At 39.2% G+C, this 16,610-nt stretch overlaps 1 protein-coding gene and 1 long non-coding RNA gene across 5 annotated transcripts in view; one reads left to right on the top strand and one right to left on the bottom strand.

Annotated features, from left to right (window-relative positions):
- Nucleotides 1-503: 503 nt before the first annotated feature.
- DDIT4L (DNA damage inducible transcript 4 like) lies at nt 504-3,520 on the bottom strand. The gene is made up of 3 exons (XM_005897695.3): nt 3,358-3,520; nt 2,914-3,053; nt 504-1,050 (listed from the first exon to the last, which is right to left on the bottom strand). Exons 2-3 carry the CDS (start codon nt 3,002-3,004, stop codon nt 560-562), a joined length of 582 nt encoding a protein of 193 aa, XP_005897757.1. The 5' UTR covers nt 3,005-3,053; nt 3,358-3,520; the 3' UTR covers nt 504-559.
- Nucleotides 3,521-3,703: 183 nt separating this feature from the next.
- The window catches only part of LOC138988215 (uncharacterized), a 54,281-nt gene continuing 41,374 nt past the window's right edge, over nt 3,704-16,610 (top strand). For all 4 annotated transcript variants that reach the window (XR_011464473.1, XR_011464474.1, XR_011464472.1 and 1 more), the window contains exon 1: nt 3,704-4,184. This is a non-coding gene — a long non-coding RNA (uncharacterized lncRNA). The remainder of the gene's footprint in view (nt 4,185-16,610) is intronic.

The raw sequence follows: 16,610 nt of genomic DNA, 5'->3' as shown, positions 1-16,610 counted from the left end.
ATTCCTTATTCACTTTTGCATGAGGTTAGGATCTAATTAAGCTCACCCACTTGATTAATTTTATACTCCTATATAAGAACTCTTCAACTTTGAGTAGGGGCAGGAAATGGGTAGTATGGGCTTTTGGAAATTTCGATGGGCTAAAAAGCATTCATATAAGATTCTGTGATTGAGAGGATCACACTGAAAACTTATAGAAAAAAAGCCATATGAAAATCAAACTAGGCAAAGTGGGTTTCTACAGTCTATTGGCAAGACTACCTGGAACACTTGTGGAGTCAAATAAAAAACTAAAGTGTATTGCTTCTTTTCTTATTCTATTCCATTCCATTTTATAAAAACTGTGGTAAATTCAGACAATGTATTCTCTCGCTGGTCATCTCTCAACAGCCCCAAATAAGCCCTTCAGTTGGGGTGGCTGTGAATATGAAACCCAAGGAAGATGATTTCAGCTTGGTGTGCCTTGCGGAGAGCAGGCAAGGCAAACTACAATGACTCTGGGCGGCTGTGAAGTTTTTATTACCCAACCATAAAAAGGACTCTTTCAAGAGCTTCCCTTTTAGCACTCTTCAATGACTGTTGTGCCAATCAAGGAGTAAAGCTTTTTCTTAACAAGTCGGAATCCTGAGCTCAGGATCAGAGTTCGCCTGAGGCCAGAGGAGAAGCGACCTCGACTAAAGAAAAAATCCCTGAAGCTCGTCCATGAGCAGTTCTCCTGCTTAAACACAAGGGTGAGCTCAAAGGTGGGTACCACGCTAGAATCACACACAATCCTATCCAGCTTTTTACATACATTTTCAATTTCCAAGTTCACGTGCATAACACAGCCCCGCAGACCACAGGGCTCCGTGGAGGAAAGTCTCAGGACGTCTTGAGCAATCCTCTGGGTCAGTTTTTCAGGAACAAGGACTCTGGAGCAGCCAAGTTTGGTGTGCTTAGATTTGGACAGACAGTTCTCCAGCATTTTAACCAAACTCTGGCAAGTTGTCTCCTCAAATACCACCTCATTGAGGTTGGGCTCAGGAACAACATAATCCCAGTAGTCAAAATCTGTGGAAAATGGAAGTTTAAGATTAAAACAAACAAACAAACCCAGGGGCAGGAAAAACACACCCAGATTTGGCAACACTGTTTATTTCTATCTATCAGATCTACTTGTTCTAATATTTGTTTGGAAGTCATTTGATCTCACTTTGCTGTTAACTTTCTGAGTAATAAAGCAAATCAACTGACCTGAGACTGAAAGTTCATCTATGAAATAAAGGTTTTGATAAATAGGGTAGGTAGGCTATAACCATTTTTCAATAAACTTATATGTGTATACACACACACAATCTTAAAGACTATGTAACCAAATCTATTCATGGCTATTTTCGAATACTAGTGATTTTCTTTTCTATCTTGCTCCCTGATTTGCTTATGGGGGGTTTCAAGTTTCCTTTTATAGAGACTATGCATTAGGTTTGGACTAAAAATGTTAATAATATTTTTGGACTAAGGATTATTACTTTCTAAGAATTCACTCATTTATTCTTGTAAAACAGTTTTTTCTTTTTTTGCTATTATTCTTTAGTGATGAACTTAAAATGACCTTGATGATGAGCTATATTAAACATCAATTAAATTTGTGTTTTCTTTAAAAGTCTTTACTGGAATGACCTGTAGATCCCTATTTTAGCTTCAACCTCTTTGATTAAAAATTGCCCACAGAGAAGACTTCTGAGGTTCGCAAGGATATTTATAACTGGCTGGGTGGGTTTTTTTTTTTTGGAGCCAAGCAAAACAAAATAGTCCTAGGAAAACAAAATTAGATTTGCTCAAAGGAAAAGAGATAGCTCTGCATTTGGTCACCTACCTTCCAAATTAATCCTACCCCTTGGCAGGATGCCATACCACACACACAGTCAACTGAGCAGGTCACAGGCAGATGCCCTGTGGGCTCCCTGCCTGAAGTCTTCTGCACCTTTGTTGGCTACTATATCCCTTACACACTTAGGTCACAGTGTGTGTGTGTTTTTTAAATAAATAAAACAAATGCACTCCAAATTATAAGGCTCTTTTTTTAAATCTATGTTGAAGACAGAGAATTTCAGAGCTTTGGCTTATAAAATTAGATCATCAACCACTTCACCTTCTAAATGAGGAAGGCCCAAACGATCTTAAGCAATTGATCTATGTCCACACAGATCCTTAGTGGCAGCACAACATGTTAATTTAGAAACTGTTTAAAATTACAAGACAATATGTTCAGCATCACTGCAGTTTTAAAGCTTCCCTTTGGCATTAAAAAATGAAATAATGGGTATATCCACAAATAGAATACTACTCAGCAACCAAAAGGAACACATACTGATAGAATCAACAGCATGGAATGGATCTCAAAATCATTAGGCTGTGGGAAAGAAACCAGATACAAAGAGTACATATTACACGATCTATTTGCATGTAGTCCTAGAGGTAAAAGTAATCTATAGTGACAAAAAGCAGATCAGTGTTTCCCTGGAGACAGGGGAGAGGTAGAGTGGGTAGAGCAAATGGGTATGTGGGGCTTTGGGGGCAGAAGGTGATGGTACTAGTTACACAGGTGAATGCATTTGTCAAAACACACACAACTGTATACTTAAAATTCATCATAACTTCACAACCATGTCGGGTAGGGACCTGTATAGTTTTTAATCCCAAGGAGTCTATCAGCCACAGACTAGACCAGGTATCCCTTGGGATTTTATTTTTTGCTTCTTTTGATTCTCACTATCATAGACAGAATATGCTGTTTTAAAGAATCTCTTTAAGATGGATTTTATCGCATCTCCAAAATTCAAGATGAGGGTCGACAGGAATGCCCGCCAATCTCAATCCACCCAGGCAAGGCGGCCTTTGGAGCGAAGAAAGGGAGGCGGTTGGGAAACTCACCATTTAGCAGGCTCCCCGGGTAGAAGCCATGGTCCAGCAACTCTGAAATGCTGGCCGGGTTCTTACTGCTCAAACTGCCAGTTGCAACCATGGTCAACGGCTCTGTTTCCCTCGCGGGGCGGAACGGCCTTTCCGGGGCGCTAGAAAAAGGAGGCAAGAAGGACCGATTTGCAAAAGCAAGCAAGAAGTGCAGGAGCTCCTAAAATGCCCAGCGTCCCCGGAGCGAACAAGGAGAGGCATTCATTTTCCAAAAGGGTGGACTCGGCCTCTGCAACTCAGGTTCACAAAACCCCGGGAGCAAAGACGCCAACTAACAGCCACAATCAACTAACTCAGAGTTGGCAAAACTTGGAACCGATTCGCCCCGCGGAGCGCACCCCTGAGCCCCAGAGGAGCGGAGACCCCCGCCCCCATTCCTCCCACCCAGGCAGCCCCCGGCCTCACATGCTGGGGGTGCGCCGGGGCCGACGTGCTCGCTGGTCCAGCAGCGGGTAAATCGAGGCCGGCCTGGTCTTCAGGAACCCCCTCCCTCGGGGGCTCAGTGACCTGCGGGCCCAAGCAGCCACCGGCACCTTGCTCGTCCCGCCCCGCGGTTCAGGCTCCACTAAGCTGCATCGCCGCGGGGGTGGCGAGCACTTTATATGCCCAGCCTCCTCACCCGGCCCCGGCCCGCCCACCTGCACCGCCCCGCCCCGGGCCCGGGCCCCGCCTCCCCGGGGTCCGGTTGCATCTCCACCCGCACACTTCCAGCAGCCCCAGGCGAGCCGCTGGCAGTTGAGGAAAAGTTTGCGGTAGGGTTGACACCTGTTGTTTCTTGGGTGGGCTACGGGTCACCACGAGTGCAATCCTGGGTGCACGACTCTCCCCAAAGTGATCGCTCGCCTCCGCCACCAACCTGGATTCTTTGGTGCGGCCCCTCTCCCCAGCGTGTGCACACACACGCTCCTGATGGCTTTGGTGAAGTTCTGTCCCGGGGAGGCGGGAAGCTTTCTGACTTTGTCTATGACAGTGACCCGAGTCTCTGCTCTGACATGCCGAGCACTTTGCTTGAATATGTTTAGCTGTTCAACGGGCACCATTTATGCACTTAGTGCTGGCCTCTGACGGAATTCATTCTACTTCGCGTCGCGTCCCAAGGTTTCTGTACCCTCCTTTCCCGCACGCGGTCAGCTCTAGCTTGCCTTCCCGCATCCGAGGCTCCCCAGCCTGGGGTCTTCTCTGCACCTTCCTAGCGTTTCATCTATGACTAACGCGTTTTCTCCGGGAGAAGGGTGAGCCTGTTACTCTTCTAATTAGACCTGGCTCCAGAGAGCCAGCAGCTTGAATGAAGGGGAGTTTGCCAAGAAACTAAACAAAACCTTTAGTTGGTAGTTTTATTCCTAGTTTTTTTTTTTTTTTTTTTAACAGAATCTCCATAGTGGCGATATCAATTTACATTTCCTCCAACAATGCAAGAGGGTTTTCTTTTCTTCACACCCTCTCCAGCCTTATTGTTTGTATGTATTTTTGACGGTGACCATTCAAATCGGTGTGAGGTGGTACTTCATTGTAGTTTTGATTTGCACTTCTCTAATAATGAATGTTGTTGAGCACACTGTTCATGTGTTTTATTAGCCATCTGTATGTCTTCTTCGGAGAAATGTCTGTTTAGGTCTTCTGCCCTTCCTGCAATTAAAAAAAAAAAAATAGTGGGGTTTTAGCTGCTTCCACTACCCGTCTGGGTTTCTGGGAGCAGTCATGGTTCGCAGAGACAGAAGTTCCTGGCCAGCCCCATTAGGGGAAGGAACTTGGGCATGGGCAGTCTTGAGGGGCTTGAAGGAATGAAGATACAGTGTTTTATATCCCTGTGAAGCTTGATGTCCTGTTCTGAACCTGAGCGCACCGCGGAGCAGGGGAGTGGGGCAGGGTCAATACCCTGGCACAAGCCATCAACAAGAAGCTACACGTTCTGTGTTCTTCCAGAGTATCTAAGCGTGCCTGTTCAGTCTCTGGTGTGCCAGTAGGAGATGATCTGGTCAGAGCGAGCTTTCCCAATGACAGTGGTGGGTCAGGAGAGGAAAGGGAGGGGATTCTTCAGGGAGAAGACTTTGTACAAATAGGAGGTGCTACCCTTGGCTCTCAGTCCTGTAACCTACAAGGATCTGTGTAGGTTAGGGCCTTGAGAAGCAGTTTCAGCTGGCCAGGTTAAAAACTCTTGAAGTAAAACAACAGCAGAAGGGGTTAGGAAGGTGTGATAAACAGATCAGTGGAAGGACACTGGGAGGCAGAGCAGCAGAAAGCCAGCTCGACAGTCCATTTTTAACTCAGCTCAGGCAGCTGTGCTGCCTGAAGGTCAGGGAGCCAAGGAAGGAGATGCCAGGCAGATTTCCACTTCTACTTGAGCAATAGAAAAGGGCAAATAGACAAGCCCGTTTAAGCCAAGCACTTGCAGTGTCAAGTGTGGTCAGGACCAATGGATGGTCAAGTTGGGGAGGGCAGCTGCCTGGCAGATGGGGGTAGGGTCAGGACACTACCCTCCTTATCTGGGTGGCAGTGCTAATGAGGCTCACCTGCTTCTAAGGAGAGTAATTCGGATTGATATAAAAGGTGATGTGAACCTATGCTACTGAAGTAAAGAAATGGCCTGTTTCAGCTTCCTTAGGGTATTTAGGCATAGGGCTTCTCAAGTGGCTCAGTGATAAAGAATCTGCCTGCCAAGCAAGAGACGCTGGTTAGAGATTCCTGGGTGGGGAAGATCCCCTGGAGGAGGAAATAGCAACTCACTCCAGTATTCTTGTCTGGAGAATTCCATGGACAGAGTAGCCTGGAGGGTTATAGTACGTGGGTTTGCAAAGAATCAAGACACTGAGTCACTGAGCACGCATGCATAAATTAAGTACTCCCAAAGGGCCAGAAAGATTATTGAACCTTATAGAAAGTAGCAGCTACTCTCAGCTCACCTGAGTAACAGAAATTTTGCCAAGTCCTTGGGGATTTTACCACAGAAAATAATTTACTTATGTATGAAAGATGAATAATGTAATTTTTTAGCTGAAAGGGCCTTGCTTTCAGGAATTATAGAACGTAAATTACTGATACAGAACACAGTTCCTGGGATAATGAGTGGAGATTGTCTTTTAAAAATCTACTTAAAAAGGTAAAAAATCCATTCTGTCTCTGGTTTGCATGTTTTCAGGGTTAAATGAACAGAGCTGATTTTTCCAAAGGAACTATAGAACAGAATTAGGAAAAACTATTAATAAGTGCCACAATAGTCTTGTCACAAGATAGTGTGTTAGAGTTTGTACTGTTGTGAATATACTTAATTGCTTATAACTGAAAGTTGATCACATTGGCGTACCTCAGGTGTTTACCAGATACAGTGATGAAGTTTATTTCATTGCTGGTTTGTTATATCCTTTCTAATTAACATTGTAAAGATAGGGTGCTTACTGGAAATAACCATTGTATATGAAGAGAAAGTCTAATTGATTAAATAATTAACTTTCATACACCAGTGTACTATAACAAGCTACCAAAATCATAAGCAAGGACTTTAACTTAAGCACGCTTGCTTTTTTATTACTATAATTTACTCATCTGTCTTCCCACAAAAAAGAGAAATAACAGCAATGAATGGCAACAGTATATTCATCTGATGCATACACAAATATTTAAGTTCCATGCTTCCTCATGTATATATATATAGTATTTATAATATCACTGCTTACATAAAGTGCAAATTTAAACTACCAGCGATTTTGTAAAAAACACAGACAATATGATGTTTTGCTGCTAAGTCACTTCAGTCGTGTCCAACTCTATGCGACCCCATAGATGGCAGCCCACCAGGCTCCCCCATCCCTGGGATTCTCCAGGCAAGAACACTGGAGTGGATCACCATTTCCTTCTCCAGTGCATGAAAGTGAAAAGTGGAAGTGAAGTCGCTCAGTTGTGTCTGACTCCCAGAGACCCCATGGACTGCAGCCCACCAGGCTCCTCTGTCCGTGGGATTTTCCAGGCAAGAGGACTGGACTGGGGTGCCATTGCCTTCTCCGTATGATGTTTTAATGTATTGTTATAGGAAATACTGGTGTTTTGTGCATTTGTGGTTTAGAGTGTTGAATATTTATTACTTCTTTTGCCAGCCCGTTTTCTCTTTTTATCCAATGTGTACCGTTGTTCCTGAGCTCTTATTAATACATTTACATTCAGTGCATTGCTTATTTCATTTCATTAACTATGACACCAGAGGGGAAAATGACTGTGTTTCTTAATCTGTACAGTGGATTCAAGGAGGATTTACAGAACATGAAAGTTGATCTGTGCAATATCCAAAGCCCCTTATCAAACTCATAGGGTTGTTGTGAGGATTAAAAGAGAAACTCTTATAATCAATTTAAAATATTATCCCTTTTTTAATAAAACAAATCTGAGACCTTTGATTTCACACTGTCTCTGGCTCTCCTTGGTTGTGCTAAATTCTAATCCTCATGTGAGGTCTTAGAACAGAGCCTGTTACACAGCAAGTACTTAATAAATGATAGTCATTGTTGCTTTTATTGTTATCTTGAAATTGTAGTTTTCTGGTTCAATGAAGTCAATGCTAAAGGGGCTACATGGGGTTAGAGAAGTATTGCTAAAGTGTTAATAGAACACAATTTATGGTCTTTAATGTTTTCAGGAAACCTAGAAAATATTTGCCACTGATTAGGAAAAACTTTTTTATTAGAATATGTACATAACTGTTTTGGGGAGCAGTGAAGGAGGTCTCCCAATAATATGTAAGAAAATATTGTGGATAAAAAACTACCTGATTAATGCTTGATAATCTAGAAAATGGTTTCCTGGAAAAAAATAAAATTTACAGACATTTAGAATCATTGACTGTAAAACCATCCAGTTGTGTCAAGATAAGTATGACATTCTGGATGAGATAGTTCATCATTATTTTTATTTGTCTTTGAGGATGTTCCACCCAATAAAATTTCCATTTCATCATTAAATATGAAATATGAGTTATTCTATGATATATTGAAAGATTTTCCATTAAGTAACATGGAGACCTTATTAAATATAAGGCAAAAAAAGGTCCAATATAAAATAATATAATATCTACTGCTGCTAAAAGCTGAGAGAATTTTCCAGTAGCAGAAGGCTTCACTTCTCTAAATTCAAGCATAGAAATGGTTCCCATAGTGACTTATCTCTTAAAATAGTTGTATGACTTTTTTATCCTAATAAACAATGGTATGTATTATCTCCTTTTAAATAAAGCAAGCTGATATATTTAAATGCACACAGTCTCTACTTTTCCTTAATTATGCAAAAGTTTCTAATTCAGGTGCCTACATAAGGGAATGTCAGCCAAGAATGTGGATTAGGTTCTTGACATTTTTCTAGGGATGCAACTTAAAACCTTGGCAAGCCCCAAATTTGAGAATACCAGAATCTCATACCATTTCTTTGGAATTCTTATAAATAAAGCTATACATTCATGTAGGTGCTGATCCTTCATTGTTCCCCCTCCCTTTGCCAGCATAGTGTCCTATTCTGGTGGACAAGCTTTGTACAGCTTTTGTTATTCACATTTGTTTCCCAGAAAAGTTATAATTTGCTTCATGGCATAAATTTGGGGGATAGTATGAGAAGAGAATTAAATCCCAAGAATGCCCAATGGACTAGATAGGGTTTCTGCAGAGTAGCCTTTAGAATATATCTGATCCCCTTTCTGCAGATGTCAAGTATATAAAAATGAAAAAACTTGACGAAGTCACAGAGAGGTTCCAGTTTTTGATATTTATGGTGCAGTAGTTAAACATGTGGACTGTGGAGCCTGACTACTTAGGTGCATATCCCAGCAATGACACAGACTAGCTGTATAGACATCAGTAAGGTCTTTAACGTTTCTGTGACTCCATTTCTGTCTTTAAAATGGGAATTGTAATAACTTTACTTTATGAAGGGCTTTTGTGGGGATTAAATGTTCAATTGAGTCATGGCTGACTCAATAAACATCAGCCATGATTATAACTGTATTTTGCTCTGATCTTGAAAAATCCCAATGCCTGGTGATCTTGTTATGAAAAGGTAGCTTGAGGAGTGTGGCATCTGTTTAAGCTGTGTATAAAAGTGTATCTTTGTTACACATTTATTCATTGGTTGGTTGACATTCAGAAGTATTTATTGAATATTAATTTTCTGCTAGGCACAGAGAATACAAGAGTCTCTATATCCTAGAGATTGTAGTTTAGAAAGAAGTGCAGACAAATAAATAAAGATTCCAATTAACGAGCCACGTTAGGGGAGCTACAGTGCACTGTGGCAGTGCAATGATATAAGCACTAATATGTTCTGAAGGAGGTTTTATAACCTTGCTATTCACCTTGTTTCATGGACCAGTAGCATGAACATCACTTAGGAGCTCCTAAGACATGCAGAACCTCAGTCCTCAATCCAAGTCAAACACAATCTGCTTTTTAAAAAGATTCCTAGGTGATTCATATGGTACACAATTAAATTCTGGGAAGCTCTGCTTTTTTTTAAAAAAAGTATTTATTTATTTGGCTGTATCAGGTCTTAGTTACAGCATGTGAAATCTTTAATTGCAGCATATGAACTCTTAATTGTGGCATAGGGATCTAGTTCCCTGACCAGGGATAGAACCTGGGTCCCCTGCTTTGGGAGCATGGAGTCTTAGCCACTGGACTATCAGGAAAGTCCTGGGAAGCTGTACTTTTAATTAAAAAGAATTAACAAAACAATAAGATGATCTAAGTATTTGAAAACTTTTTCTGGGCCAATTAATAAAAAGCATTTGAGTTCCTACTCTACAATAAGGCCTGGCCTTGATGAAAGGTGGTTCCCAGCTGGGCAAATGTTTGTGGAGTCTCCATAGCTCCTATTGGCCATCATGGCCTTGGGCTTGCTTCAAGAAATGACACAGTTATGTGAGAACAGTCCTGGTCCTGTTTAATAAACTTGACACACTATCAAACTCTAAATTGTTTTTAATCTTGATGAAATGGAAGCCAGTTATGTAAAAAAGGAATGGGCTTACATTATAAAATGTATTTAAAATGATTGATTGGTGGAATGTTGAATTTGGAAACAACAAATTTGGAAGGAGGGGAGCAGTATAGAAAGATATATGTCTTATTACCTCCAAATTTACTGGAGAGGATAAGTACAGTTATGCAAGTTTTCATCTCTTCTTCTGTAATCATATCATAAAATATACTTTAAAACATTGACTTTGTTTTTTGAAATATTGTGCTGTGGTTAAGAACTATTTTAATAAATGATATACAGTAATAGAGGTTCTAAATCATAAATTGCTGAAGCAGCCTTTTGGGAGATGTCAATATACCTGGACCCACACTGAAGTACATTCAGTTGTGTGACATTACTGATGCATTGTATCAAGTTGAGCAATAAATGGTACTTAGAAAATTATTTATAGCAATGCATAATTACTTTGGCAGTAGGTTTAGACGTCCATATGCTAAAAGCAAAACAGTGCTCACCTCCATATGTGGAGGGGAACAGCAGACCTCAGTGATTTGACTAAAGGCTGTGACTCAGTCAGGCTAGGCTTCAAATCCTGGATCTGCCACAGATCGGCATCCTGAAATTGATGGAAATGCTTTGAATGTCAGCCTCCTCATCTGTAGTGCAGAACATTCAATGAAACAACATATGTTACATTTCTGGCAACACAATTTATACATATGAAGAGCTCAGTCAAAGGTGGCCATTCTAAATGCACATGGCTTATATGAATTTGCACATGTAAGTAAAAGCACATTCTATTTAAGCAAATAATTTGTCATGTGCTGTGTTGGGTTTTTCTGCTGCTAAGTCACTTCAGTCGTGTCCGACTCTGTGCGACCCCAGAGATGGCAGCCCACTAGGCTCCTCTGTCCCTGGGATTCTCCAGGCAAGAACACTGGAGTGGGTTGCCATTTCTTTCTCCAATGCATAAAAGTGAAAAGTGAAAGTGAAGTCACTCAGTCATGCCCAACTCTTAGTGACCCCATGGACTGCAGCCTACCAGGCTTCTCCATCAATAGGATTTTATAGGCAAGAGTACTAGAGTGGGGTGCCATTGGGTTTTTCAGGATGTAGTAAATTTTACTTTGCAGATAATGGATAATAAAGGGTATATTAGCGGGAGAATTAGGAGACCTGGCCCCACATATAGCTTTCACACAGACTTGGTCTCTGACTTGGGCACAGGATAAGTTAGCAGAATCACCCAGAAGTATTGAAAAACTAAAAAGAGATTCACCCAGCCGGGAGGAGGAGAGAGTTATTTATGGATTCCAGAGCAATAGAGACTAAGGTCTGACTTTTTGGCAGTGTCTAGGAGGCAGCAGACACTACAGAGGAACTGAGCAGAGTTCCCATATTTGAAAAAGATTCTCGCTGCACCCTGAGGACCATTCAGAGCAGCAGGAAATGGCCAGATCTGATAGATGCTTAAGGCGCAAGTGATGGACATGTTGTGGGCAAACAATGACTAGAGGGAGGCCGCCTTCATCCCCACCCCACTCCTGGAATCTCAACATTGCACAGAATTCACCATCTTTGACATAAACACTGGGTCTATGGAGTGGGAGGGTGAGTATGGTGAGGGGAAGTGGGACTGAAATTAAAGTAACCTACTTCTTGGTGGAATAAAGCATGAATATCAGATACTAAGCTAAACAGCAAACAAAAAAGCAGTAATATTGCTTAGTTATAGTTAATTTTTTTGTTTCATTCAATTTATACATCATAATGTGGCTTTCTCGGACACTCTACTTTTAGCATTTATATCTAATGTAAGAGTTCCATTTCCAGTGCACAGTTACTATGAAAACTCCATAAATAAGAAATGTATTTGTATTTTATAAATCAGGAAACTATTTTAAATACACATTATAAAGCTATAACCCTTGTAAGAAATTATGTAGATAGAATCTAACAAGTTTAATTGTAAAAATTAGTTTTAAAATAATTATTTTTACACTTTTATCTTACTCTTAAGTAACCTAGGGGAAGTATTACTGGGGCAGGTCCAGAAAACTCAAAATGGATTAAATAACAAAGTTAATAAAGTATAACTGACTTTCATTTTACAATCAATTTAAAAGCTGCAAAGTAAAAAATCAAATTCCTGTTGCTACTTCTCATTCATACCATTCTTTGTACCCCCTGCCTGGAAGTAACCACTTTTTTTAGTTTTTATGCATTCTTCTAGAATTTCTTTATGGAAATACAAGCACATACTAATATATATTCTCATTTTCACTCTTTTTTACCCTAAAGGGAAAACTATATGTTCCTCACATTGCCTTTTTGCACTGACTATATAGCTTAAGAGTTCTTTCTGTATGAACTTATAATTACTCTCTCTAGCCTATAAAGTAGTAGTGTTCTGCCTTATAGATTTTCATCTTACCTGTACATTACAAGGGGTGTTTTGGTTATTGATAGATATTTTGCAGTTACATACAATTCTGTAATGAATAATCTTATTCATAAGTCACTTTGAATGTGGAAAAGATTAAATAAATTCTCAGAGGAGGGGCTTTTGAACCAAAGACAAATATGCAAAATATAGTTTTGAAAGATCTTTATCAATTATCTTTTTCAGAGGTTGTACAGTTTTGGGGACCCACCAATAAAATATGAGAATTTCTCTTCTCACAGGCTCTCCAACATTTGTTCACTTCATAACTATTTTAAGCATTTAATATGCCTTTTTTATCGGAGAAGGCAATGGCACCCCACTCCAGTGCTCTTGCCTGGAAAACCCCATGGACAGAGGAGCCTGGTAGGCTGCAGTCCATGGGGTTGCTAAGAGTCGGACACAGCTGAGCGACTTCCCTTTCACTTTTCACTTTCACGTATTGGAGAAGGAAATGGCAACCCACTCCAGTGTTCTTGCCTGGAGAATCCCAGGGATGGGGGAGCCTGGTGGGCTGCCGTCTATGGGGTCGCACAGAGTCGGACACGACTGAAGCGACTTAGCAGCAGCATGCCTTTTTATATAGTTTTAACATGCTCTGAAAACCTGTTGGCTGGGAGTTGCAATTTCATTCATTCATGGCAGAAAATGTATTGTCCTATTTTGAAAAGGGAGAAACTGTAAGTGGAATGTATTAATCACAATTCTCAGGAAAAACTAAAAATATATCATAGTTTTCCTAATTCCCAGTTTTGGAAAAGTATTAGGGCTGTATCTACAATGATTATTATAACTTCACTGATTGGTCAGTTAAGGCAACAAAGGTTTTTTTTTTTCTTCTTCTACAGTTCCATTTGTACTGAATTTTCAATCAAATGTTATGGTTATGTATTTTGGTTATGTAAGGACATTGCTGTGTTTATTGAGGCCAAAGTTCCTTTGGTTTCTTTTCAGGAGAAAATCTTCATTTAAAAAGAGAAAGACATCTTTTTAAACATAAAATTTACAAATGGCCTGTAATTTTATTTCAATGTTCAAATAATTCAATAACATTTCCCTCTTTTAACCACTGCAAAATTATAACTTTATTATAGCTCATGGTAACCCACTCCAGTGTTCTTGCCTGAAGAATCCCAGGGACGGGGGAGCCTGGTGGGCTGCCGTCTATGGGGTCGCACAGAGTCGGACACGAATGAAGCAGCTTAGCAGCAGCAGAATATTCAGTTAAATGAAATTTGGTACATCAGATGTCTGTGGATGTAACTGTTTGCGTACAGAAGAGATCATGGGTTCAAGTGCAGGTTTGAGAGTGTTCTAGGTCTGCTCTAATTGATAGCCACTACACACATGTTGTATTGAGCACTTTAAAATGTGACTAGTCCAAAGTGAGCTGTATAAAATACAAACCAGATTTCAAAGATTTAATCGAATGTAAAGAATGCAAAACATCTCATTAATAATTACAATATTACGTCTGTTACATGTTGAGTAGTAAGATTTTTATATATTGGATTAAAGAAAATATATTATCAAAATTAATTTCACTTCTTTAAAAATTTTTTTTAACATAACTACTAGAAAATTAAAATACTATATGTGGTTTGCAGTCATTGTTCACCTTAAGAAATACAAGGCAATACTATTCTAGATCTTTGCCACTTTGCCTTAAAAAAGGAAGCATAGTAGCTTCTTTGCATATAAATGAGGATTTGCAAATTCTTTTTTTTTATTTGAAGTATAGTTGTTTTACAATATTGTGTTAGTCTCAGGTATACAGCAAAGTGATTTGGTTATACATATGCTTATATTCTGTTTTCTTGAGGGTTTGAAAATTCTTAAAAGTATACTCTATAAATGGTAACTATTAAGTTGGGGGATCAGGTTTACTGAGATATACTTTAAATATATTAAAACCTACTCTATTTAGTGTAGCGTTCTCAAATTTTAAACAGCTCTTACAGTCATGTACCCACCATTACCACCACAATCAATACAAACAATTCCATCATGATAAAATATTATTACCTTGTGAGTATTGGTAATCAACCTCTTGCCTGAGGCCCAGCCCTGGGCAAACATGTTACACATATGGATTCAGTCTAGACTTTGAGTCTTGTTTCTTTTGCTTAGCATAATTCATTTGAGATTCAGCCAAGTTGTTGTATTAGTAGTTCTTTCCTTTTTATTTCTGAGTACTGTTCAACTGCATATATGATGGACAGGGAGGCCTGGCGTGCCCCGATTCATGGGGTTGCAAAGAGTTGGACACGACTGAGCGACTGAACTGAACTGAACTGAACCACACTTTGTCTATCCATTTGCAGTTGAAGGACATTTGGTTTTTTTCCAGTTTTTGAGGATTATGAGTAAACTCAGTGTATATATTTGCTTACAGACTTGTATATTAATATACATGATCATTTCTCTTAGATAAGTACCAAGAGACTGGAATTGCTGAGTCATATGGTGTTTGTTTAATTTTATAAGAAGTTGCCAAAATGTTTCTTCAAGTGGTTCCAGTTTTGTACTTCCCCCCAGCAATGTATTAATATGAGTATTCCAGGTGTGCCACACCTTTGCCAGAATACGATACTGTCATTCCTCTGCTTTTTTTCTTTTTTAGTCCTTCTAATAGGAATGTAATAGTATCTCATTATGGTGTTAATTTTTATTTTCTTCATGACTCATTTTGTTCAACATCTTTTCATGAGCTTGTCATATGTATATATTACTTGATGAAATATATGTTGAAATCTTTTGCCCATGGCTTTTTCATGGATTTTTTGAGGCTTGAGAGCTTTTTTATTATTATTGAGAATTTGAGAGTTCTTATTATTGAGACTTGAGAGTTCTTTATGAATTTAAGATACAAGTCCCCTATTAGATAGATGCTTTGCAAACATTTTCTACCAGTGTGTAGATTTTTAATTCTTTTAGCAGTGTATTTTGAAAAAAAGTTTTAAGTTATGATAATGTCCAATTTGTCAGTACTTTTATGAGTCATATTTTTGTGTCATATCTAAAAGTTTCTATAGAACTCAAGATTATAAATATTTTCCTCACGTTTTCTTCTGGAAATTTTATAGGTTTACATTTATGTGTATGATCTACTTTGAGCTCCTTTTTATGTGTGATAGACGGTGTGGGTTGAAATTGTTTTTTTTACCTATAGATGCCCAGTTGCTCTGGTACCATTTGTTGAAAAACAATATGCTTAATGGAATTGCCTTTGCATTTTGATGAAAAGTCAATTGACTATATACACGCCACTTTATTTTTGGTATTTATTGTATTCTATTACTCTATATGCCTGCCTTTTACCAATATCACAAGTCTTGAAATCAAGTAATGTGAATCTTCTAATTTTGTTCTTCTCTTTCAAAATTATTTTGGCTTTCTAGTTCTTTTGTGTCTTCATATGAATTTAGAATCAGCTCGTTAATTTCAAAAGAAAATGTCTTCTGGGATTTGATTAGAAATTCACTGAATACAGATAAGTTTAAAACAATTTATATTTCAACTTTGAGTTTTCCAATAATAAACATGATACAAGTTCTCCGTTTATTTAGGTCTTTGATTTCTTTTTTAAACATCTGTAATTTTCAGCTTATGGAAACTGCATATATTTTGTTAGATTTATACATATTACATTTTATACTATTTTAAAATTTCAAGTTCCAGTTGTTCATTGCTAGCATATAGAGAGGAGAAGGCAATGGCACCCCACTTCAGTACTCTTGCTTGGAAAATCCCATGGACGGAGGAGCCTGGTAGGCTGTAGTCTCTGGGGTTGCTAAGAGTCAGATACCACTGAGTGACTTCACTTTCACTTTTCACTTTCCACTTTCCTACATTGGAGAATGAAATGGCAACCCACTCCAGTGTTCTTGCCTGGAGAATCCCAGGGACGGGGGAGCCTGGTGGGCTGCCATCTATGGGGTCGCACAGAGTCGGACACGACTGAAGTGACTTAGCAGCAGCAGCAGTAGCATATAGAAATGCAATAGAAATACAGAAATACTATAAAAATGCAGAAATACAAGATATAAGAAAATTGACCTGTTTTTTAACTCTTGCTAAAATGACTTAGTAGTTCTACTAACTTTTAAATAAATTTTTTGGGATTTTCTCCACAGGAAATCATGCTGTCCGAAAATAGTTTTATTCCATTCATTCCAATCTGCTTTTGTTTCATTTTTTAAATTTTCCCTTTATCGCACTGAGCAGACCTCAGGTGAGATGTTGAATGTGAGTGGTGAGAAAG

Source organism: Bos mutus, chromosome 6 (assembly GCF_027580195.1).
Source record: "Bos mutus isolate GX-2022 chromosome 6, NWIPB_WYAK_1.1, whole genome shotgun sequence".
Classification (NCBI taxonomy): domain Eukaryota; kingdom Metazoa; phylum Chordata; class Mammalia; order Artiodactyla; family Bovidae; genus Bos; species Bos mutus.
Note: the sequence above shows the minus strand (reverse complement) of the source record. Positions and strands in the feature narration are given on the sequence as shown.